The sequence below is a fragment of the Nuphar pumila genome, chromosome 15, assembly GCF_984573655.1.
Source record: "Nuphar pumila chromosome 15, dmNupPumi1.hap1.1, whole genome shotgun sequence".
NCBI classification, from domain to species: domain Eukaryota; kingdom Viridiplantae; phylum Streptophyta; class Magnoliopsida; order Nymphaeales; family Nymphaeaceae; genus Nuphar; species Nuphar pumila.
In genome coordinates, this window is record NC_143263.1 from 76,215,504 (window position 1) to 76,242,471 (window position 26,968).

The following is a 26,968-nucleotide window of genomic DNA, read 5'->3' on the forward strand; positions in this document are numbered from 1 at the left end:
CTTCATGACAACAAAGGTTGCTTGAACCTTGGCCATAGCCTGGCCGAAATACTTCATTTAATAAACAACAATTTCATGGATTTTAATTCAAATCCTAGAGGGTTTTATTAAACCTTAATTTCATTATTGAACAACAATCTTTATAACAAGCTTAAAGCATACTAACCTGAATTGATACATGCTGACATTAATTAATGTATATAAATATGGTTTAAAGTACTCTGATCATGAATCAGGGTATACAGTTGTTCATGCTAACATAAATTCATATATACAATTCATATGCAAATATCTAGAATATATTTAACATTTTAAATTACAAGCTTTTAGTATAATAACGTATATTGATTTTTACGTAGTAACTGGTGTATCGAGATATGGCAAAATGAGCATTGTTGGTAGTATTCTAGTAGAAAATTTATTATATTAGATTATGTTTTCTTATAAAATTTTGGGCAACACTTGTCTTAATTTTTTTTTTAGAAACCTTTATTTTATTTATACAAAAAAATCTAAAAGCTATTTTAAATTGACCTATTGTTATAAAAGTTTTTACAGAGTTTCCTCTATAATAGCTTGAATATTCGAAAAGCATCTTGAACTCAATTAAAGTTATATAAATTTTGACACGACTTTTCGTCATAAAAATTTAAATAAAGTTTTTTATGAAAAATGACTCGAATGTCTGAAACGAGTTTTGAAATTTTTTGACAGAGTTTTCTTTATAGAAATTTATTTTTTTCTGAAATGTTTAACGTAACTACTATTAAAATAATCTAGAATTTTTGAAATATTTATAAATTTTTTGTCAGAACTCTGGTTATAATAATTTGAAATTTAAAAAATGTTTATAAAATTATTGCCAAAACTACTGCTATAATAGTTCTAAATTTAAAAAATATTTATAAAATTTTTACTAGAACTACTGCTATAATAGTTTTAAATTTAAAAAATATTTTAAAACATTTTGCCAGAACTACTGCTCTGAAGGTTTAAAAATATTTATAAATTTTTTAACAAAACCTCTTCTATGTAAAGGATAAATGAGATTAAATTTTGACAAAATTTCCTCAATTTAAATTCAAAAAAAAAATCTTAAGGATTCAAGGAAGGGATAGGATGTCCTACGAGCACACACTAGGGTCTAATTGAGGAATACAAACACTTATCTTATTTATAAAAATTCGGGCAACTGCGGTAGGATTTGAGATTTTTTGCGAAATAGAGCAAAACCTCCACTTACTAAACTCAAAAAGTCAATTTTGAATTGTCAGCACTTTTTTGAGATATCGAAGTTCATAGTTGGATAGAGGCAAAGGGCTCAAACACTTTCGGCAGAAGAAATTGAAAAATTGACGGATGTTTGGGTTAGAATTTTTAGCGAGAAGGGGCTGAGGTTAGAGAGAAGAAGGGACTTTAGGAGAGAGACAAAGGAAGCTAGAAAGAGAATTTCCAGATTGCCACTTGGGTTAAAAAAAATTACCTTTATACCTTTTTGTGGTTTAGAAATTTACCTGAACATTGGGATGCAAATTACTATTTTACCCATGACAATTTTATTAATTTTTTAAAAATAACTCTAACATAAAAATTATCATTTTACCTCTTAGTGGTTGAGGAATTTACTTGAATATACCATTGGATGATAAATTATCATTTTACCCTTGACAATTTAATTTTTTACTAATATGTCATTGAAATCTGGATCTGTTAAAAGTTTGGATATGAGTTCAGATCAGTATTTGGATCTAATAATTATTCAAATAAGAATTTTTATACTTCAAATCATATTTATATTGATTTAGAATTCATAAAGACTTGATTTTTAGAATTTATTAAATGTGAGATATTTTTGGATATTATACTACCTGTTAGGGAAACTCTATCTTTTATCTATGTTTTGACAAACATATTTTATATATACTATTTTTAACGACCTTAATCAAGCTTTATAGAATTTAGCGGCTTGACCAAGCTCAGCTCATTTACATGATTGAGCATGGACTTGTCTACAAGCTCTGGTCAATTACTTTCACAGATTAGCTTGAGCTGAGCTTGAGCTGGCTCAGTTTGGTGTGCACCACTACCCCAGTTTGTCTATATAACGAAAAAATATATATATACCAAAAAAGAAAAACAAGAAAATGACCTTAACGGATTCTTGATGTAGGAGTAGAGCAACATGCTGTCTGAGTCCATAAGAGAGATCCAGTTTAGATAGAGTTTTATTTGGATTTAGATATTTTGTTAATGTAATAGATCCATCTCAGATCCCAAATAGACATAGGGTTTTTTATGTCCTATAAATACTCATTATAAGAGTTTCTTAAAAAAAGGTTGGATTGAATTTTTTTACCTTTTTCAATTTTATGCCTTATTTAATTACCAATTTCCATTGTTCTTGCTTTTTGTAGTGTATTTCCTAGGAGTAGCGTAACTTAGTTGTTCTTTTGTGAATCAGACAACCAATTTGTGTCAAGTGTTATCAGTTTAAGGCTACCGACAACATCATGTGGCCATAAAAATTTTGATGGGCTCAACAAAAGGCATAAACAAGCAGGGAGATTAGGATGATGGTTCAAGCGAGCGAAGAGTGACAAAGGGAGGCAGATCAAAGATTTCTATGGCTGAAAAAGTTTGAAGAATATATGCAGCGGAAGAAGAAGAATACTCATGTCATACGGGGCATTCAATTTGCAATTTCTATCCCAATTTATCTGAGTTCTCTGTCTCAATTTGCATTCAAACACCCTCTTTAAGGCATGATGAAATTTTACCATTACAATATGATAAAGCTACCCTAACATTTCTAATACTACTTACAGAGAAGCAGGTATATGAGTGTAAAGGAGATGATAGTGGAAGCAATCCATGACAAATTTGATGTCCCAATTGAAGAAGGCATAATCCGAATCGTCGATTTAGGCTGTTCAGTTGGATCCAACACATTTGTTGCCGTACAAACAGTCATTGATGCAGTCTTGATCAAGCTCAAGAAGTTAGCATGCCATCAAGGAGAAGCATCAGAGATCCAAGTCTTCTTCAATGATCAAATTGGAAAAGATTTCAATGTGCTTTTCAGTTCCCTATCCCCGAAACGACGATACTTAGCAGCAGGAGTGCCCGGATCATTTTACTCGCGACTATTTCCCCGGGCCTCAATCAACTATTTCAATTCTTCATTAGCCCTCCATTTTCATAACTGTATGTTTCATTTTAATATCAAGCCCCCAAATAATTCACTTTGCACAGGCAGCCTTAATTAGTCCATTAGATACTTTATTCGTCAACTTATTACTAGTCTTTGCTCATTTCCCTCCATCCTACTTGTAATTGGGGAGTAGGGAAATTGAGAAATTAATAATTGAATTCCTAGGAATTAGTGGAGTTGCAAGGTGCTTGAGCTGTCAGCATCAAGCTTGACGTTGGTACAACAGGCCACAGCATGCCCTCTATAGCACCCTGGATTATTGTACCACATTGGATGTAGCCCTTTTCTCTGTTTTTTTTTTTTTTCGGTAGAGTCGTTTGGAGAGGCACAAAACTCGGTCCTAAGAAAAATGCCAACATGAGAATTATGAAAGGGAAGCTAGGACAGAATTGGGAATGGGAGTTGGATTCAAACTCCCTCTTGTTCTGCCAATTCTTTCAACTCCCAATTCCCTTTGATTCCCTCAGAAGAGCCAATTATTATGCAAATTTAAGAGACAACCTGGTCCAAAGCAATTTTCCGAGCATAAATTTAGATTTCCTATACACTATGAAAAAGCCATAAGGTCATAAATCAAGTAGCTATTAATGATTGAAAAGTGAGCTTGCTTGACCATGGACTAGACTATGTACTGATATTAAATCAATTTGTGCTTCTGTGATAAAAGGGTAAGGTGAAAGAAGAGGAGTTAGACTCATTCCAAGTGCCATTATATGCACCAAGTATTGACGAGTTTAAAGAGGTGGTAGAGATGAACGGGTGCTTCAGCATGCACGTGGCACAATATGTCGATCAAGGGTGGGGGTTGAAAGGAGGTGGGGATCAAGGGTCTGAGCCAAATCTAGAGGAGCTAGCAAGGTACGTTGGCATTGCCGCCAGGGCCGTATTTTTGCAACGGAAACCACATTCTTAGAACCCACCATCTCTCTCTCTCTCTATATATAGAGAGAGAGAGACAGAGAGACTCAATTACTCATGCAATATGCAAACTGGGTTTTTGAGGGTTCATTTATGTGTGTCGGTGTCTTCTTGGAGAAGCCAAGTATTTTGTGTCTATGCATGTGTGTTTATCTTGGGAAGAAATTGTTGAATAAGATGCAATATAAATGACAAAATTAGCGGGCTCATATATTTACTTGAAGACAAAATGCATATGGTGCAAACTTTTTCATTTGTTTTTAATGATGGAGAATCATGTTTGAGCAACATGTAACAGAAGGGGAAAGAGACAGAGACATAGCAGTACTACCAATCAAAAAAATAAAGAAGCAAACACGCGAAAGAAGGCAACAACAGGGGGGGGGGGCGAGATTTTCATCCTAAAAAACAATGGTATTTCACAAAATAGCTAAAAGATATTGCAATATTTTTCGCATATCCGCTCACTCAATTTCTGCTGAACAACTTAAGGGCATTTTCAATGATTTAAAGCTTCCACTAAAACATGATTTAACGAAATACAGTTTCAGCAAAACTCTACTTTCACCAGAAAAACTAAGATTCGCCTATATATAAAAATATCAAAACACAATTTTGCCTCAGAACTGACAAATCTCTATTGTGAGACCTATTTTTTTCTTTAGAGCTACCTCTTTTCTTCCACTTCGCCTCCATCAGCCCCACCACTTATCCACAATTCTCACCACCACTATCCATCACCATTATTATCAACAAATGGATGATGGTGATGGTTTTGGTGAAGTGGTGGTGCTGATAGGGAATGATGGGGTCGGTAAAAAAGTGGTGATGATAATAGAGATGGTGGAGAAGTGGTGGTGGTGATGGGGATGGAGTGAAAGAAAATTAGTTGTAAAAAAAGTCTTACAATTAAGATTCATTAGTTTTGTGGGGAAAACTGAGTTTTGCTATTGTTATATAGGTGAATCTTAGTTTCGCTAGATCATGTTTTAGGGGAAGGGTAAAATTATCAGAAATGCCCTCCAAATTCATCAAAAATTGGGTGGGTGGATATGCAAAATACCATTATTTTCAAAGGTAGTACATAATCATTTTTTCGCAAAAAAAAGGGATGGCTGTTAACATTGCAAGACAGAGAAAGCCTGGCAGAAAGCAGAATATCTCAGCAAATCAGGCTTCTCAATATTACTAATTGACCTCATCTACAGAACTACCAACAGGAAAAAAAAGATACTGGCACGAGTATGTAATCTACATCTCAACACCAATTTGCACCACCCGTTAGAGCAAAAGAAAAAGGAATCCTATGTGCGCAATCTCTATCCATGAGAAGTCCAAACCTTGCCGGAAAATCCTAGTTCCAAATAAAGAGTCAATTCAAAGCTTTCTCTGATGTTGAGATCAACAAATCTGTCATCGAATAATCTAGCATTCCTCTGAAGCCAAAATAAACTGTGCTTGTCTGGACCACTTAATTCACATCTATACAATATCTTCAAAATATAGTGATAATATCTTTCTAAAGAAAAAATTGTGATATTATCATTATGCATTATTTACATCTATAACCGCTACTTTCTGGAAAACGGTACTATTATATATTTTAATCAGCGTGCTATTTTTCATATTTCTGTTCTTCATTTTTTTTTAGATTTTTTATCAATATTTTGTCAACAAAAGCATCCGAAAAACCAAAAATATAAATTTCTCAAGAGAATTTAAATGGCATTATTTTTCCAGTATAATTTTTTTCTTGCTAAGGTAATGAAAATGAGTGGATATGTAGGGATCTAAAAGTCTGGGGTTTGGCATGGATATCCTACTGAATCAGAGTCCATTTAGTCAAATTTGGAACACAAAACCATATCCGAGTCAAAATAGGATGTAGCATTCTCACATCTGAGATCACGTTCGATAAAATACATGATCATGTCTCTTTTCTTTTTCACTGATATTTTCCCATATGTTTCTCATGTAGAAAACATTATTGTGGTCGATTCCACATCCATATTTTCTTTCTAAGATGCCAAGAGGGACAATTGCCAATTAGCCACCTCTATAATTGACATTGATGTTTCTTTCATAATTCTCATGTTTCACAAGGCATCCAATGATCCTGTCTCTTTTCTTTTTCACTTATATTTTTCCATATGTTTCACGTACAAAACATTAGAGGTGGCAATTACTAGAGGTACAATTGCCTGGCCACACAAAATTATGATGGTGACTAGGTTGTCAGATAAAAGCTACAAATGCTTGGCTTAAAAGTTATTTTATCATTAATTTTAAAGATGGAACAATTTTCATTTAGGGGCCAACCTTCTATCCTTAATTTCAAATATGGCCTCACATTTTCTGAAATCAGCAGTAAAATAAATAGAATTTTCCCTAAAAGAAGTGAATGAGTCCAAGATGTTAGTATCAACAATACCTAAAACCACACAAAAGAAAATGAGGCAGGAATTGTCGATGATGCAGCCTCAGAATTGAGCTTGTGATGCAATAATGCTATAATGATATGAGAGAGAGAGAGAGAGAGAGATTTAAAGTAGTTAGTTGGCTACTTGTAGAAAGAAAGACGATCATTGTTTTTTAAAAATTCTCATATTGCTGGTGAGAATGAATTAGTACTTTTTTCTTTATATGAAAATTCTTTATGAGCACAAAATTCACTCATTTGTGTAAAGTGGGTAGTTATCCACTTATCAAGTTCGGAGATTTTCAAAAAAGAGCATATGATTATAGTCCCTTCCACAAGATGTCATTACCACTTAGGCAATAAGGAAAATTCTTAAAATAAAGCATCTTACAAAGAGAAGGAAAAGAATTCTTAAGAAAAGAGCTCTTGCATGGGCTGGGGCCCAAATCCCTTCTAGTCATTCTTCTTGCTTCTAGTTCTCGTTAGTGTTGAGAAAAAATTCAAATGCAATCGTTTTTGTGTAAACTTGCATGTTGCATACAGAGTCAAATGAGATAGCTTGATGGTTAGGTTAGATTATTAATATTGTTATTAATATTAGGGAAATCAGCTTCGAATCCTATGGACATACCCCCTCAGTTTGCTTATCCACATAAACAAAAAGAATGACTTTGCATATTGCAGAGGTTGTTGTTAGCATGGAAAACAAAATTATATTGGAAGTTGCCATTGTCGATCAGTATGAAGCTTGCATAGACGCAGGTGTCTGCGTTCTCCTCAACCTATCAACGCCCACAATGAGCCAGGCCATCAGGTTGAAAGGTGAGCCACACCGTTGAACCCAAATGAGAGGGAGAGAGAGAGCTCCATGGTTGTACTCATCAAGCAACCATGCATCTCTATATATATGGGAGAAATAGCGTGGGTTACATGCATGGCATTCATGCAATTGAACCCTTCACATGCCCATATTGGAAGTGAACTATTCACATTCACGTAACCAACCCCCTCCCCACCTATGCTTATCATTTAGTGTGCCTTGTGTCAAACTGGATCACCTTTGGTTGAACCCAATTCAAAACGTCCAATATTCTCCCACTTGACTCATTGACATGAAAAGACACATAATCGAGGTTCTTTTCCGTTATCTCGATTCAATTTTCATGTGGGTTCACATGCTAACTTGTATCACAAGAATGAATCATATGAGTCATGGAGATGAACACCTCTATACAATATGTCATATTTTCATGCACTATATTATTATTCATTTTTAGTGTTTTAGATGTTGTGATTACCTTTATGAATAGGTTGATATTTAACTCATTCTATTGGTCATTTAATATTTTTATTCTGCTATTCTCTCTACCTAAATGAGATATTCTTTATACATAATCAGCACTTTACAAAACCATAGAAAATCAATTTAGTTTCACAAATGTGATCAAATATAACAATAATGTATTATTATACACCAGAAGAAATCAAACCGACCTATCCCCATTACATGTTGGGAATATAATCTTGGTGCTAGTCTTTTATAGTAAGAAGATCCATAGTCATTTCCTTTGTAAAGATTGTATCAATACACACTAATTGATTCAAAGTTATTTCTTTAACAATAAAGTATTTTAACATTGAGTTCCCTGTGGTAAGAGATTTAAAGAATTGCTATGTAAAAGATGTGAACTGAGCTTATTGTTTAAATTGCTATTATTTTTGAAGAAAGTTAAAGGCTCATATCTCCTTATTGAAATAGGGTACTAATTGAGAGCCAGACCAATGTTGTGAGAATTGCATCCAACTTTGTATCGATTTTTAAAATGATTCAGGGAATCAGATGATTCATATAGGTTCTGAATGGAATCAAGTTGAATAGGCCACTTTTTAACTAGCAGATAACGTATGCAAAAAATATTAACATAATATAAAAAATATAAAAAATATTAAAAAAATATCTTAAACCCTTTTTAAATAATGTTTAAAAATATGCTGATTTTATGCCGATCGATATGATACAAATTAGTTGATTGAGGCCGATTTGCAATTATACTGACAATGATTGGATCAGACAATTGGGAATGATGGACAGAGTAAATAATTAAGAATATTCATACAAAATTTTCTTCTAACCTTTTTTGAAAATAAGAAAATACCACTTTTTAAGAAGATATGGGCTCTCGACAAGTTGGGATCATTCCTTCTTTAATAATGAGTAGTGGTCTCAACAAGAACTTCAACTTCTTTGTTTTAGATCTTTGCATGTTTTTTGACTGTGTATCTTGAATTTGAATGTTGTTTTTTGAAGACGGATGTCCAATGATGTAGGAAGACCACCCGATGCTCAGAAATCCTAAAAAAGAAGCGCGAACACAAGAAACCCAATTTTTAGATCTAAAGAAAAATGTGTGAAATGAAGAATAATAATATGAAAAGGTGCTCACCTCAGGCTTATGGGTTCAAATCTCACTTATCGGTTCCATTGTGGATGGATGATAATGCCCCCCAGTCGCTATCATTCCCTCAACTAAGTTTAATCTTTACCGCTTGGTTGCTTCACTCTCTCAGCCACCTTGATTGGCTTTTAGGGCGAGGTGGGTTTTATCCTAGAGCATGCTCAAGTTAAATAAATGGATTCTTCTAGAGTCTAGATGATTCCTCTAATAGTCTAGATGATCTGGGTCAAAGGGATATACCCTTTATTTTATATTTTTAAGGTGGCTCTATGAGTCTCAGGTTTACATCCAAGGTATAAGCAGGAACTTCCTTATGATTAGCACTGATGAACTCTTTTAGGTGAAAATCTTGATAACATTATTTCGGTGATCAAGAGTGCACCTAATTTGAGAGATGATTTCTTTAGAGCGACATGATTACTTAAGGAAATTATCCAAATATCTGATTTTCAGAACTCATATCGGTCAAAAATAAATTGAGTACGGATAGCTAGACAGGTTAGGCAAACAATCACAACCTAGGGTTCTTACATTTGAATATGATCATCAGGGGCTATCCCTTAGTTTAGGGATGCAAACTATCCGAGTTCGAGCCGAGCTTAGACTGTTCGAACTTGACTCATTAAAAAACAACTCTATTCAAGCTCAGAGCCGAGCTGGAACACCCTTGTCTAGACTCGATTCAATTTTGAGCTCGAGTGGGGTGGAATTTGACCCCAAGCCTCTCTAAAAGGTGGAGAAATGCCTCACTATTAGGCCAGACTAGTTTTTTGTCTATTGTGGCAAAAAAAAAATGGTACATACATATTCTAAGAGGGCAACTAGTCGGTGTGAAAAATGGTACATACATGTTTGAAAACAACAACTAGGTTGGTGGGAGATTTATTCTTGCAACCTTTCAAGGAAGAGACCAACACCCTAACTCCAATGCCTTGAGATTTTTAACGTTTAAAAAAATACGTAAAAATTAATAGTTTTTTTTTTATTTTAAATAAACGGCAAAAAAAATTTTAACTTCGGTTTGAAACCTTGGGTGAGTTATATTCTAGAAACCATAGTATAAAACATGGCATAATTAAATTCCAACATGTATTATATACAAAGTAGTTTATAAAAAGTTTAGATAATTAAGCATTTAGGATTGAAAAATAAAAATCCTAAAGTTTTTTCAAGATTTTTGAAAATCTCGATTCTTCGATGCCGCTTCTGTCCAATATCCACTGTCATGCAAGGTATCGTGTACCTGAACCTATGACAGTCTGGTAAGTAAATACCAATGCCAGGTAACTTAAAATATTAAAACATATCCAGAAATTATAATTTAACACTATTTTTGCAATTCAGATTGAGACTATATCAACCTTATCATTTGATGCTAGGTATCATACTGGAAAAAGAAGCAAAAAAATTTAATAATATAATTTCAGCAAATGACAACTCATGTATTCAGTATGATCTAAATAACTTCTCATGCATTTAATACAAATAACGACTCATTCATTTAATAACAATGACATTATCCATGTTTTTGCAAGTAGTTATTCAAATATAAGAGCTTTTATTTGGATATTTAGTAACCCTGCAGGTACTCGCAGACCATTAGTCATCGTACAACTGAGACCATTTGGCAGTTTATTATGCCATATATATTTTAATTACTGCAAATGATTAGTGTACGGATCCCCAAAAAATGGTTTGTAACTAGGAGAAATTTCCCAAGGGATAATAACCACTCATTCGGATGTATCCTGAACTTTTGCAGAAGTTGGGGGGATATCTAACGCTGATCTTCAAAATCTACGAGTGATTGGAGACCCATGGGATGCCTTGCTCTTAAAAATATTTTCATGTCACTAAGACTTTTACCACCTATCCTCTCCAAGGTAAGCCAATAGTGAATGGGTATATGGGTTGTTTTTTTAACAAAAATAATAATTTCATGTGTCTCCCTGAGATAACAATTACAGTCATATGTACTGTATATACAAGCACTTCACCTATGAAGGCGGAAAAACACTTTAAGTTTATGTGTAGACATGATTCATTTAACAACTTGTATATAAGAAAATTTCCAGTACAATGATACTTTAAACAATAATCACATACTACACATTAATCAACATGCTTCATGGCAACAAAGTTGCGCAAACCTTGGTCATAGTCTTGCCAAAATAATTCACTTCATAAATAATAATTTCAAGCATTTTAATTCAAAGCCCGCAGGGTTTCATTAAACCTTAATTTCATTATTGAACAATAATCTTTAAAACAAGTAATGAAGCAAACTAACAAGAATTGATAAATGCAAACAAAAATTAATATATATATAATCATGGTTCAAAGTATATGAACATGGATCAGGATATGCAGTTGTTCCAACTAACATAAATTTACATTTATAATTCTCATGCAAATATCTAAAATATATTTAACATTTTAAATTACAAACTTTTGATACAATAACTTACATTAATTTTTACATAGTAACTAGTGTATCAAAGTAGGGCAAAATGGCCATTGATGGTATTATTCTGGTAGGAATTTTCATTATATTAGATTATATTTTTCTATAAATTTTCAAGCAGCACATTTTCTAAAAAAAAATCATTTTAAGTACCTTTATTTAATTTATAAAAAAAAATCTAAAATCCATTTTAAATTGACCTATTGTTATAAATTTTTTTACAGAGTTTCCTCTGTAATGACTCAAATATTTGAAAAGGGTCCTGAACTTGATTTTGAGTTATAAAAATTTTGATATGACTTTTCATCATAAAAGTTTTAAGAAAAGTTTTTATCTGAAAAATAACTCGAATGTCTGAAAAGGGTTTTAAATTTTTTGACAGAATTTACTTTATACAAATTTGTTTTTTTTCTTTTGAAATATTTGACATAACTACTATTAAAAGAGTTTGAAATTTAAAAAATATATATAAAATTTTTAACAGAACATCCCTTGTGTAGAAATGAAATTGGATTAAATTTTAGAAAAATTGTCTTAGTTTAAATCCAAAAAGAAATCTTAAGGGTTCAGAGAAGGGATATCAGGTCCTACGTGCATACACTAGGGTATAAACGAGCAATACAAGCACTTACCTAATTTATAGAAATTCAGGCAGCGCTTCCATGATAGGATTTTAGAAATTCTGTCGAATTGAGCAGAACCTCTGCTAATTGAACTCAAAAAGTTGATTCTGAATCGTCGACACTCTTTTGAGAAATCGATAACTGTAGTTGGATAGAGGCACGGGACTCAAAGAGTTCTGGTAGAAGAAATAAAAAAATCGACGGAGGTTTGGGTTAGATCTTTTAGAGGGAAGAGGCTGGGGTTACAGAGAAAATGAGGGAATTTAGGAGTGAGAGGAAGCTAGAGAGAGAAAGTGAGAGGACTAGGTTTAGAGAGAAGGGGGTGGGGGGCTATTTATAGCTCTCAAAGGAGGTGCCACCTCCCCGTGGGGCCCACACACCCCTTGGGGCCCACACACCCCTATGTGCCTATTAAAGAGTATGGGAGAGGGGAGGCTTTTCCTTTCCCTCCCAAAATCGTGGGCTGAGAACAGTCGAATTCGATGATTTTGTTGGGCACACTTTTAAAACCATTGGCCCAAACCATCAAATTTAATGGTTTAGGATTATTTTAATATTATTTGTTAAATGATTTTAATCCTATTTATTCTTTACTAAATTAGCTCTGGTTTGATTCCACATAACTCGATTGCCACTTGGGTTAATAAAATTACCTTTTTGTGGTTTAAGAATTTACCTAAACTTTCCACTTGGGTGGCAAATTACTATTTTACCCCTAATAATTTTATTAATTTTTAGAAAATACCCTTAACATAAAAATTACCATTTTACCTTTATATGGTTGAGAAATTTACCTTAATATGCCAATGAAATGGAAAATTATCATTTTACCCTTAAAATTTTAATTATTTACTAATATATCCTGAAAATGTAGACTTTGATTTTTTTTGTTTAGATAATATCTGGATGTGTCAAAAGTTTGGATATGAGTCCAGATCAATATTTGGATCCAATAATTATTTAAATAAGAATTTTTAGATTTCGAATAATATACAGACTTCATAAAAACTTGATTTTCATAACTTATTAAACATTAAAATTTTTTGGATATTACACTACCCATTGGGGAAACTCTATCTTTTATCTTTATTTTGGCAAACATATTTTATATATACTATTTTTAACGACCTTAATCAAGCTTTATAGAGTTTAGCGGCTTGACCAAGCTCGGCTCATTTACATAGATTGAGCATGGACTTGTGTACAAGCTCTGGTCATTTACTTTCACAGATATGAGGTTGAGGTAGCTCAGTTAGTTGTGCACCCCTAACCCATTTTGTCTATATAAAGAAAATATATATATACCAAAAAAGAAAAACAAGAAAATGACCTCAAAGCACCCATCAGAGTAGGGAGGCAAGGGTTTCCCACCCCTCCTTCCTCTTCTTCTATTTGGTTTTCAGCAGAAACAGGCAGGGCTACCGGTGGCTCAGAATCAAGTGAATCTGAATCTCGCACAAATTAGAAAGTGATTCTCCTTTGCAAAGGCAAATGAGATTCAGTTTTTCACAAGTTACCATTTCATGTTTGGTAGAGACCCCATGTGATCATGAATCACGTGGTTAATCAGAATCATTTTTAAAGGAGCATCCAGCTGTCAACAAAAAGGACATGTCATGAACCATGAGTTACACGAGGACGTGAGGGAATAAACCCGGGCTCTATAAATTTGGCACTCAACTCATCCATATCTTAAGCAAATCAAATTGTGTCACATAAAACTTGGAGAAACCGAGCTCTGTTGAAGATGGGCAAGGGAGCAGCACTTCCTATGGTTGGTGGCCAAGACCACACCAGCTACATGCACAACTCAACCTATCAAGTATGTATTACACCTCTTAGGTCATGTACTAAATTGTCAGGCATGAAAGGCCTTACCTTGGATTACTCATCTAGTGTTCATGCATGTCTAGGTTTTGGGCTCGCAATTGAACCCCTTTACAATCTGGGGATGTGCTGGAAACCCCAGCAGTTGTGAGAATAGGTTGGGTAGGTCTGGTGCAACTTAACCTGGCTTGATTGGCTTAATGTACCTATCCTAATTTTTATTATGCTTGGCCAAGAATATGGAATATTCTAGCTCATTTAGCTGGTAAGATGCTTTTGGTCATCAAGCATATGGGTTTGATATAGCCAATGCATTCTAAGAGGCTAATAAGAGAAGCCAAATTTGAGTTATGACACCATTAGGGTGTCTCACTCTTTACACAGTGGACGGTGGTGATGGCAGTTACCGAGTTCTCTGTCTCAATTTGCATTCAAACACCCTCTTTAAGGCATGATGAAATTTTACCATTACAATATGATAAAGCTACCCTAACATTTCTAATACTACTTACAGAGAAGCAGGTATATGAGTGTAAAGGAGATGATAGTGGAAGCAATCCATGACAAATTTGATGTCCCAATTGAAGAAGGCATAATCCGAATCGTCGATTTAGGCTGTTCAGTTGGATCCAACACATTTGTTGCCGTACAAACAGTCATTGATGCAGTCTTGATCAAGCTCAAGAAGTTAGCATGCCATCAAGGAGAAGCATCAGAGATCCAAGTCTTCTTCAATGATCAAATTGGAAATGATTTCAATGTGCTTTTCAGTTCCCTACCCCCGGAACGACGATACTTAGCAGCAGGAGTGCCCGGATCATTTTACTCACGACTATTTCCCCGGGCCTCAATCAACTATTTCAATTCTTCATTAGCCCTCCATTTTCTCTCTAAAGCCCCAGATGGTGTAGCCAACAAGGGAAGGGTGCATTGTTATGGTGGTGGGCCCGACACTGTAAATGCTTACTTGGCACAATTTAGGGATGACATGGCAGCATTTCTCAACGCAAGGGCTGAGGAACTCGTGCAAGGTGGATTATTGGTTCTACTGTTTTTGTGTCGACATGAATGGATGACACCGGATGCAGCACGACATGATTTGTGGTTCGCTTATCTTGAACCCATTCTTAGAGAATTTGTTCACGAGGTACGTTCCCACATAATTGCATGTTTCATTTTAATATCAAGCCCCCAAATAATTCACTTTGCACGGTCAGACTTAGTCCATTAGATACTTTATTCGTCAACTTGTTACTAGTCGTTGCTCATTTCCCTCCATCCTACGTGTAATTGGGGAGTAGGGAAATTGAGAAATTAATAATTGAATTCCTAGGAATTAGTGGAGTTGCAAGGTGCTTGAGCTGTCAGCATCAAGCTTGACCCTGGTACAACAGACAGCAGCATGTCCTCTATAGCACCCTTGATTATTGTACCACATTGGATGTAGCCCTTTTCTCTGCTTTTTTTTTTTTTCAGTAGAGTCGTTTGGAGAGGCCCAAAACTCGGCCCTAAGAAAAATGCCAACATGAGAATTATGAAAGGGAAGCTAGGACAGAATTGGGAATGAGAGTTGGATTCAAACTCCCTCTTGTTCTGCCAATTCTTTCAACTCCCAATTCCCTTTGATTCCCTCAGAAGAGCCAATTATTATGCAAATTTAAGAGACAACCTGGTCCAAAGCAATTTTCCGAGTATAAATGTAGAATTCCTATACACTATGAAAAAAGCCATAAGGTCATAAATCAAGTAGCTATTAATGATTGAAAAGTCAGTCGGCTTGACCATGCACTCTATACTGATATTAAATCAATTTGTGCTTCTGTGATAAAAGGGTAAGGTGAAAGAAGATGAGTTAGACTCATTCCAAGTGCCATTATATGCACCAAGTATTGACGAGTTTAAAGAGGTGGTAGAGATGAACGGGTGCTTCAGCATCCACGTGGCACAATATGTCGATCAAGGGTGGGGGTTGAAAGGAGGTGGGGATCAAGGGTCCGAGCCTAATCTAGAGGAGCTAGCAAGGTACGTTGGCATTTCCGCCAGAGCCGTATTTGAGAAGATGGTGAGTGACCACTTTGGTGATGGGATCGTTGAGGAGTTATTTCAAAGGTTTCCAAGCAAAGTTTACCAACATTTCACCACTCTTCCTTCCATGCCTTTACCTCCCCCAACTGTCTTCTTTGTTTTGCAACGGAAACCACATTCTTAGAACCCACCATCTCTCTCTCTCTCTCTCTCTCTATATATATATATATATATATATATATATATATATATATATATATATATATATATATATATATATATAGATAGATAGAGAGAGAGATAGATAGAAAGAGATAGAGACAGAGAGACTCAATTACTGAAATATGCAAACTGGGTTTTTGAGGGTTCATTTATGTGTGTGGGTGTTTACTTGGAGAAGCCAAGTATTTTATGTCTATGCAGGTGTGTTTATCTGAAGAAGAAATTGTTGAATAAGATGCAATATAAAAGACAAAATTAGCGGGCTCATATATTTACTTGAAGACAAAATGCATATGGTGCAAACTTTTTCATTTGTTTTTAGTGATGGAGAATCATGTATGAGCAACATGTAACAGAAGGGGAAAGAGACATAGACATAGCAGTACTACCAAGCAAAATAATAAAGAAGCAAACACTCGAAAGAAGGCAACAACTGGGGGGGGTGGGGGGGGGTGGGGGGGGGTGGGGGGGGGTTTGAGATTTTCTCTTAGCCTAACAAAAAAACTAAAAAATGAGTGTATTATCCCTGAAAACAATGGTATTTCACAAAATAGCTAAAAGATATTGCAATGTTTTTCCCATATCCGCTCACTCAATTTCTGCTGATCAACTTAAGGGCATTTTCAATGATTTAAAGCTTCCACTAAAACATGATTTAACGAAACACAGTTTCAGCAAAACTCTACTTTCACCATAAAAACTAAGATTCGCCTATATATAAATATATCAAAATAGCAAAACACAAATTTGCCTCAGAACTCACAAATCTCTATTGTGAGACCTATTTTTTTTCTTTAGAGCTACGTCTTTTCTTCCACTTGGCCTCCATCAGCCCCACTACTTCTCCACAATTATCACCACCACTATCCATCACCATTATTATCAACAAATTGATGAAGGTGATGGTTTTGGTGAAGTGGTGGTGATGATAGGGAATGATGGGGTGGGTAAAAAAGTGGTGATGATAATAGTGATGGTGGAGAAGTGGTGGTGGTGATGGGGATGGAGTGAAAGAAAATTAGTTGTAAAAAAAGTCTTACAATTAAGATTCATTAGTTTTGTGGGGAAAACTGAGTTTTGCTATTGTTATATAGGCGAATCTTAGTTTCGCTAGATCATGTTTTAGGGGAAGGGTAAAATTATCAGAAACGCCCTCCAAATTCATCAAAAATTGGGTAGGTGGATACGCAAAATGCCATTCTTTTGAATGGTAGTACATAATCATTTTTTCGCAAAAAAAAAAAAGGGGATGGCTGTTAACATTGAAAGACATAGAAAGACTGTCAGAAAGCAGAATATCTCAGCAAATCAGGCTTCTCAATATTACTAATTGACCTCATCTACAGAACTACCAACAGGAAAAAAAAGAAACTGGCACGAGTATGTAATCTACATCTCAACACCAATTTACACCACCTGTTAAAGCAAAAGAAAAAGGAATCCTATGTGCGCAATCTCTATTCATGAGAAGTCCAAACCTTGCCGGAAAATCCAAGCTACAAATCAAGAGTCAATTCAAAGTTTTATCTGATGTTGAGATCAACAAATCTGTCATCAAATAATCTAGCATTCCTCTGAAGCCAAAATAAACTGTGTTTGTCTGGGCCACTTAATTCACATCTATACAATATCTTCAAAATATAGTGATAATATCTTTCTAAAGAAAAATTTGTGATATTATCATTATGCATTATTTACATCTTTAACCGCTACTTTCTGGAAAACGGTACTATTATATATTTTAATCAGCGTGCTATTTTACATATTTCTGTTCATTTTTCTAAGATTTTTTATCAATATTTTGTCAATAAAAGCAGGCGAAAAACCCAAAATATAATTTTTTCAAGGGAATTAAAATGGCATTATTTTTCCATTATAATCTTTTTGTATGTAGGGATCTGAAAGTCTGGGGTTTGGCTTGGATATCCTACTTAATCAGAGTCCATTTAGTCAAATTTGGAACACAAAACCATATCCGAGTCAGAATATATAGGATGTAGCATTCTCACATCTGAGATCGCGTTCGATAAAATACATGATCATGTCTGTTTTCTTTTTCACTGATATTTTCGCATATGTTTCTCACGTAGAAAACATTATTGTGGTCGATTCCACATCCCTATTTTCTTCCTAAGATGCCAAGAGTCGGCAATTATGAGAGGGACAATTGCTTTATGTAAAAGTTATTTTATCAATAACGTAGAAGGGGCCAACCTTTTGTCCGTGATTACAAATATGGGCCTCACTCACGTTTCTAAAATTAACAGTAAAAAGTTGGCCCTAAAAATAAGTGAATGGGTCCAAGATGGCAGCATCACCATACCTAAAACCTAAAAAAACAAAGAGGGAGGAATTGCCGACGTAGCTGACTCATAATTGGGCATATCTAAAACTATTTTCATGCAATAATGTGAAAATGATATGAGAGACAGAGAGGTATGTGTTGTTAGTTGGATACTTCTGGCAAGAACTCATTTGTTTATTAGAAATTCTCATACTGCTGGTGAGAATTAGTACTTTTGTCTTCTCAAGAAAATTCTTCAAGAGCACAAAATTCACTCATTTTGGGTAAAGTGGCTCCCTTTCACAAGATGTCATTACCACTTAGGTAGAAGGAAAATAATTCTTAGGAAAAGAGAGCTTGCATGTGGGCCAAGACCCAAATCCCTTCTAGTCATTCTTCTTGCTTCTTGTTGACTTTAGTGTAGAGAAAAAACTCAAAAGCAATTTGCTGGACCACTAAACTATGTACTGATATTAAATCAATTTGTGCTTCTGTGATAAAAGGGTAAGGTGAAAAAAGAGGAGTTAGACACATTGCCAAGTGCCATTATATGCAACGCGAGTTTAAAGAGGTGGTAGAGATGAACGGGTGCTTCAGCATCCACGTGGCACAATATGTCGATCAAGGGTGGGGGTTGAAATGAGGTGGGAATCAAGGGTCCGAGCCTAATCTCGAGCAGCTAGCAAGGTGCGTTGGCAGTGGCGCCTGGGCCGTATTTGATAAGATGGTGAGTGACCACTTTGGTGATGGGATCGTTGAGGAGTTATTTCAAAGGCTTCCAAAGCAAAGTGTACCAACATTTCACCACTCTTCCTTCCATGCCTTTACCTCCCCCAACTGTCTTATTTGTTTTGCAACGGAAACCACATTCTTCTTAGAACCCCCTCCCCCCCCCCCTCTTTCACTCTCTCTAGAGAGAGACAGAGAAACTGAATTACTGAAATATGCAAACTGGGCTTTTGAGGGTTTATTTGTGTGTGGGTGTTTACTTGGAGAAGCCAAGTATTTGTGTCTATGCGTATATGGAAGAAATTCTTAAATAAGATGCAATATAAATGAAAGAGTAGCTACAACGGAGGGGTTAGTAGATCACGTGCCATTGCGGAAAAAAATGGAACCGGTGACTGTGGACAACGGAGGGGTTTGTAGATCACGTGCCATTGCGGCAAGAATAGGATATGTTTTTTGATGTTCTTTTCACCGTTCTAAAATATCATTTTTTTTATTTTTTCATTAGTCATAAAACTAACATAATCTTGTTGTAAATAAAAATTAAGCTCACTAAAAGATGATTGTGTTTGTATTTGTGTTTGTTTTATTTTTTTGTTCTAATTGCTAATGCTAAATTTTTACTACTACGTGGTTGATCAATTATGTTACATTGTTTTTTACTACCAAATTTTATTTCATATAAAATATACATATCTCTTAATAAAGTTATAGTTTGTTGTTTTATTTTTTCAATTTCAATATTTTCGGATGCCATATTTTCTTTAAAAGTTTGTAAAAGAGCAACTAATTTATTTTCTTTAATTCATGGATCCATAATTGTAGCTAAACAATATAAAAGTGGAATATTTTTCTAATATTTAAAATTTTTCATTTCCATAAGATTAACAAGATTTGTAAAAATATAATTTTTTTTATACTTTATATAATATATACTAATATTTATAATTTGAGTGAGAATTAAATGCACGAGAAGTAGGATAATAACTAGAAACTATATTAGTAAGACTATCAAATACTTCTAAAAAATCACAAATTAAGTGTTGATGCAGGAACCCAATCTTTATTAGTTAGAATATCATGTGACATTCTTTCATTATAAAAAATACTAATAACATCTTTATAATCTAAAAAGATCTTAACATATCAAATATATAATTCCATCTAGTTACAACATTTGTTTTAAATTTTTTATATATTTTACCACTTTGTATACATAATTGCTTAAATCCTTGTTCTCTAGCTTGGTGTGATCTAATATATACAATAACATTTTTTATTTTTGAAGCATAATATTATAGTGCTTGTAAACCATCTTGAATACATAAATTTAAAATATAACATGCACATCTTAAATGAAAATTTTGATCACCTAAAATAGGATTTAGTCTTGATTTTAATAAATCAATTGCTAAAGTATTATTACTAGCATTATCAAAACTAATATATATTATTTTATTTTAAATATTATATTCATTTATAGTATTTAAAATATGATAAGTAATGACCTGGGCAATTTGTGGATATTCTATTTGTTTAAAACTAATTATTTTTTTTTGCAAATGCCAATCACTATCAATATAGTGTGCAGTAAAACAAATAAAACTATAACTATACGTAGATGTTCATATTGCAGATGTAAGTGCTATTGCACGAGATAGTGAAGTTAGTGTAGCTAATAAATTTTTTTTAGATTCATTATATAATTTAAACAATTTAGTACACATAGTACTTCTAAAAATTTTAGTATATGAAGGTTCAAAATAATGTTTTAGTATATGTTCAAAATTTTTGGATTCACATATTTGAAATGATAATTCATCTTGAATTATCTATTTTCCTATGTTATCCATAGCTCTTTCCTTAGAATAAGAAAAATTTGTTAATCCACCACTAGTGGTAGCTATTTGTGTTTGGGTGCCTTTTCTAATAGGATGTTTGTTTTTAATGTGACGGCTAAGTATGCCTAAACCGACTCTTATTGGATGGCTATATGTGTCACCACATTCATTACATATAGCTTTTCTTTGGTCATTTATTGTTTTGATTCTAAAATATTTTTAAACTTGTGAGGTTTTTTCTTCTAGTGCTAGTTGTGAGAGTAGATGTAGATGGAGAGAGATTTGTTGGTAATTGGGTGTCTTCTACTTGGTTGGAGCTAGTAAACTCATCAATATATGAAAAATTGGCCTTTTTTTTAATAATAAAATATAAAAATTTAGAAAGTAGTGGTTTTGTATTTTTAAAAAATAAATAATATACTATAGGGACTATTGAATTAGTAGTGTGTAGTGAACTTTTTTAAAGAAATGTAGAAGCGAGAGTTCTTGTTTAAACAAAAGGTAGAAGAAGAAGAAAAATAAAATTAACAATAAATTTAAATTACCTCAATCTTCAAAATTTGAAGCTTCTCAAAAATAATATCTTGATCACTTCTTCTTCTTGAAAGTTATAGAGAGAGATTTGACACTTGTAGAGAGAATTGTGAGAAAATGAGAGTTTTTGAAAGAGAAAAGGTAGAAAAAATGTAAAGGATGGGAGATATTTATAGATTTTTCAAACTTTTATTTTTTCTAAAATACCCTTACATTATAGTTGTTGCATGCACTAAAGATGTCTTTGGGTGTTTTAAGCTCATTTGAACAAAAATCCCTCAAACTAGTCGTTTATAATGATTGGAAGAAGTTTTTTTTTGAAAAAAACTGAAACTAGCCATTTTATACTGGATGGGTTGTTAGACGGGTTGAGGTGGGTTTGCGGGTTGGTTAGGTCTAGTTCACAAGTTAAACGGGTCTGGATCTTAACAGGTTTTTGACTCAGGGTGGTGAAACCGGCACGGCCCATTACACGGTTTACGGGATGGGCTCGAACTCTTACTGTAGCTCTCAGGTCATACCAGTCCGGGTTCCAACGGGCGGGTTAAGGTCTGGTTAATGGGTTGAATCGGCCCATTAGCCACCTCTATAAGTAATTGACATTGATGTTTCTTTCATAATTCTCATGTTTCACAAGGCGTCCAATGATCCTGTCTCTTTTCCTTTTCACTTATATTTTTTCATATGTTTCACGTACAAAACATTAGAGGCGGCAATTACGAGAGGTACAATTGCCTGGCCACACACAATTATGATGGTGACTAGGTTGTCATATAAAAGCTACCAACGCTTGGCTTAAAAGTTATTTTATCATTAATTTTAAAGATGGAACAATTTTCATTTAGGGGCCAACCTTCTGTCCTTAATTTTAAATATGGCCTCACGTTTTCTGAAATCAGCAGTAAACTAAATAGAATTTTCCCTAAAAGAAGTGAATGAGTCCAAGATGTTAGTATCAACAATACCTAAAACCACACAAAAGAAAATGAGGCAGGAATTGTCGATGATGCAACCTCAGAATTGGGCTTGTGATGCAATAATGCTATAATGATATGAGAGAGAGAGAGAGAGAGAGAGAGAGAGAGAGAGAGAGAGAGAGAGAGAGAGAGAGAGAGAGAGAGATGTGAAGTAGTTAGTTGGCTACTTGTAGAAAGAAAGATGATCATTGTTTTTTAAAAATTCTCATATTGCTGGTGAGAATGAATTAGTACTTTTTTCTTCAAATGAAAATTCTTTATGAGCACAAAATTCACTCATTTGCGTAAAGTGGGTAGTTATCCTCTTATCAAGTTCGGAGATTTTCAAAAAAGAGCATATGATTATAGTCCCTTCCACAAGATGTCATTACCACTTAGGCAATAAGGAAAATTCTTAAAATAAAGCATCTTACAAAGATAAGGAAAAGAATTCTTAAGAAAAGAGCTCTTGCATGGGTTGGGGCCCAAATCCCTTCTAGTCATTTTTCTTGCTTCTTGTTCTCGTTAGTGTTGAGAAAAAATTCAAATGCAATTGTTTTTGTGTAAACTTGCATGTTGCATACAGAGTCAAATGAGATAGCTTGATGGTTAGGTTAGATTATTACTATTATTATTATTATTATTAGAGAAATCAGCTTCGAATCCCATGGACTTACCCCTTGAGTTTGCTTATCCACATAAACAAAAAGAATGACTTTGCATATTGCAGAGGTTGTTGTTAGCATAAAAAACAAAATTATATTGGAAGTTTCTATTATCGATCAGTATGAAGCTTGCATAGACGCAGGTGTTTGCGTTCTCCTCAACCTATCAACGACCACAATGAGCCAGGCCATCAGGTTGAAAGGTGAGCAACACCCTTGAACCCAAATGAGAGAGAGAGCTCCTTGGTTGTACTCATCAAGCAACCATGCATCTCTATATATATGGGAGAAATAGTGTGGGTTACAAGCATGGCATTCATGCAATGGAACCCTTCACATGCCCATATTGGAAGTGAACTATTCACATTCACGTAACCAACCCCCTCCCCACTTATGCTTATCATTTAGTGTGACTTGTGTCAAACTCGATCACCTTCGGTTGAACCCAATTCAAAATGTCCAATATTCTCCCACTTGACTCATTGACATGAAAAGACACATAATCGAGGTTCTTTTCCGTTATCTCAATTCAATTTTCATGTGGGTTCACATGCTAACTTGTATCACAAGAATGAATCATATGAGTCATGGAGATGAACACCTCTATATAATATGTCATATTTTCATGCACTATATTATTATTCATTTTTAGTGTTTTAGATGTTGTGATTACCTTTATGAATAGGTTGATATTTAACTCATTCTATTGGTCATTTAATATTTTTATTATGCTATTCTCTCTACCTAAATAAGATATTCTTTATACATAATCAACAATTTAAAAAACCATAGAGAATCAATTTAGTTTCATAAATGTGATCAAATATAACAATAATGTATTATTATACACCATAAGAAATCAAACCGACCTATCCTCATTACATGTTGGGAATATAATCTTGGTGCTAGCCTTTTAGTAAGAAGATCCAGAGTCATTTACTTTGTAAAGATTGTACACACTAATTGATTCAAAGTTATTTCTTTAACAATAAAGTATTTTAACATTGAGTTCCTTGTGGTAAGAGATTTAGAGAATTGCTATGTAAAAGATGTGAACTGAGCTTATTGTTTAAATTGCTATTATTTTTTAATAAAGTTAAAGGCTCATATCGCCTTATTGAAATAGGGTACTAATTGAGAGCCAGACCAATGTTGTGAGAATTGCATCCGACTTTGTATCGATTTTTAAAATGATTCAGGGAATCAGATGATTCATATAGGTTCTGAATGGAATCAAGCTGAATATGCCACTTTTTAACCAGCAGATAACGTATGCAAAAAAATATTAACATAATATAAAAAATATTAAAAAAATATCTTAAACCCTTTTTAAATAATGTTTAAAAATATGTTGATTTTACGCCGATCGATATGATACAAATTAGTTGATTGAGGACGATTTGCAATTATACTGACAATGATTGGATCAGACAATTGGGAATGATGGACAGAGTAAATAATTAAGAATATTTGTACAAAATTTTCTTCTAACCTTTTTTGAAAATAAGAAAATACCACTTTTTAAGAAGATATGGGCTCTCGACAAGTTGGGATCATTCCTTCTTTAATAATGAGTAGTGGTCTCAACAAGAACTTCAACTTCTTTGTTTTAGATCTTTGCATGTTTTTTGACTGTGTATCTTGAATTTGAATTTTGTGTTTTGAAGACAGATGTCCAATGATGTAGGAAGACCACTCGATGCTCAGAAATCCTAAAAAAGTAGCGCAAACATAATAAACCCAATTTTTAGATCTAAAGAAAAATGTGTGAAATGAAGAATAATAATATGAAAAGGTGCTCACCTCAGGCTTATGGGTTCAAATCTCACTTATCGGTTCCATTGTGGATGGATGATAATAACCCCCAGTCGCTATCATTCCCTCAACTAAGTTTAATCTTTACTGCTTGGTTGCTTCACTCTCTCAGCCACCTTGATAGGCTTTTAGGGCGAGGTGGGTTTTATCCTAGAGCATGCTCAAGTTAAATAAATGGATTCTTCTAGAGTCTAGATGATTCCTCTAATAGTCTAGATGATCTAGGTCGAAGGTATATACCCTTTATTTTATATTTTTAAGGTGGCTCTATGAGTCTCAGGTTTACATCCAAGGTATAAGCAGGAACTTCCTTATGATTAGCACTGATGAACTCTTTTAGGTGAAAATCTTGATAACATTATTTCGGTGATCAAGAGTGCACCTAATTTGGGAGATGATTTCTTTAGAGCGACATGATTACTTAAGGAAATTATCCAAATATATGATTTTCAGAACTCATATCGGTCAAAAACAAATTGAGTAAGGATAGCTAGATAGGTTAGGCAAACAATCACAACCTAGGGTTCTTACATTTGAATATGATCATCAGGGGCTATCCCTCAGTTTAGGGATGCACACTATCCGAGTTCGAGCCGAGCTTAGACTGTTCAAACTCGGCTCATTAAAAACCAACTCTATTCAAGCTCGGAGCCGAGCTGGAACACCCTTGTCTAGACTCGCTTCAATTTTGAGCTCGAGCGGGGTGGAATTTGACCCCCAGCCTCTCTAAAAAGTGGAGAAATGCCTCACTATTAGGCCAGACTAGTTTTTTGTCTATTGTGGCAAAAAAAAATGGTACATACATATTCTAAGAGGGCAACTAGTCGGTGGAAAAAATGGTACATACATGTTTGAAAACAACAACTAGGTTGGTGGGAGATTTATTCCTGCAACCTTTCAAAGAAGAGACCAACACCCTAACTCCAATGCCTTGAGACTTTTAAGGTTTAAAAAAATACGTAAAAATTAATAGTTTTTTAATTTTGTTTTAAATAAATAATCAGCAATTTACAAAACCATAGAGAATCAATTTAGTTTCATAAATGTGATCAAATATAACAATAATGTATTATTATACACCAAAAGAAATCAAACCGACCTATCCCCATTACATGTTGGGAATATAATCTTAGTGCTAGCCTTTTAGTAAGAAGATCCATAGTCATTTCCTTTGTAAAGATTGTATCAATACACACTAATTGATTCAAAGTTATTTCTTTAACAATAAAGTATTTTAACATTGAGTTCCCTGTGGTAAGAGATTTAAAGAATTGCTATGTAAAAGATGTGAACTGAGCTTATTGTTTAAATTGCTATTATTTTAGAAGATAGTTAAAGGCTCATATCGCCTTATTGAAATAGGGTACTATTTGAGAGCCAGACCAATGTTGTGAGAATTGCATCAGACTTTGTATCGATTTTTAAAATGGTTCAGGGAATCAGATGATTCATATAGGTTCTGAATGGAATCAAGTTGAATATGCCACTTTTTAACCAGCAGATAACGTATGCAAAAAATATTAACATAATATAAAAAATATAAAAAATATAAAAAATATAAAAAATATAAAAAATATTTAAAAAATATTTTAAACCCTTTTTAAATAATGTTTAAAAATATGCTGATTTTACCCTGATCGTTATGATACAAATTAGTTGATTGAGGCCGATTTGCAATTATACTGACAATGATTGGATCAGACAATTGGGAATGATGGACAGAGTAAATAATTAAGAATATTTGTACAAAATTTTCTTCTAACCTTTTTTGAAAATAAGAAAATACCACTTTTTAAGAAGATATGGGCTCTCGACAAGTTGGGATCATTCCTTCTTTAATAATGAGTAGTGGTCTCAACAAGAACTTCAACTTCTTTCTTTTAGATCTTTGCATGTTTTTTGACTGTGTATCTTGAATTTGATTTTTGAAGACGGATGTCCAATGATGTAGGAAGACCACCCAATGCTCAGAAATCCTA

General features: G+C 33.9%; 2 protein-coding genes across 2 annotated transcripts; both read left to right on the top strand.

The window, feature by feature from the left end:
• The first annotated feature begins 2,852 nt into the window (after positions 1-2,852).
• Positions 2,853-4,993, top strand: LOC149815656 (farnesoic acid carboxyl-O-methyltransferase-like). Its single transcript, XM_089990594.1, has 4 exons — positions 2,853-3,204; positions 3,412-3,428; positions 3,879-4,069; positions 4,795-4,993. Exons 1-4 carry the CDS (start codon positions 2,853-2,855, stop codon positions 4,991-4,993), a joined length of 759 nt encoding a protein of 252 aa, XP_089846720.1.
• An 8,845-nt stretch (positions 4,994-13,838) lies between these two features.
• On the top strand, positions 13,839-16,127 carry LOC149815657 (farnesoic acid carboxyl-O-methyltransferase-like). The gene is made up of 3 exons (XM_089990595.1): positions 13,839-13,913; positions 14,433-15,065; positions 15,750-16,127. Exons 1-3 carry the CDS (start codon positions 13,839-13,841, stop codon positions 16,125-16,127), a joined length of 1,086 nt encoding a protein of 361 aa, XP_089846721.1.
• The last annotated feature ends 10,841 nt before the right edge of the window (positions 16,128-26,968 follow it).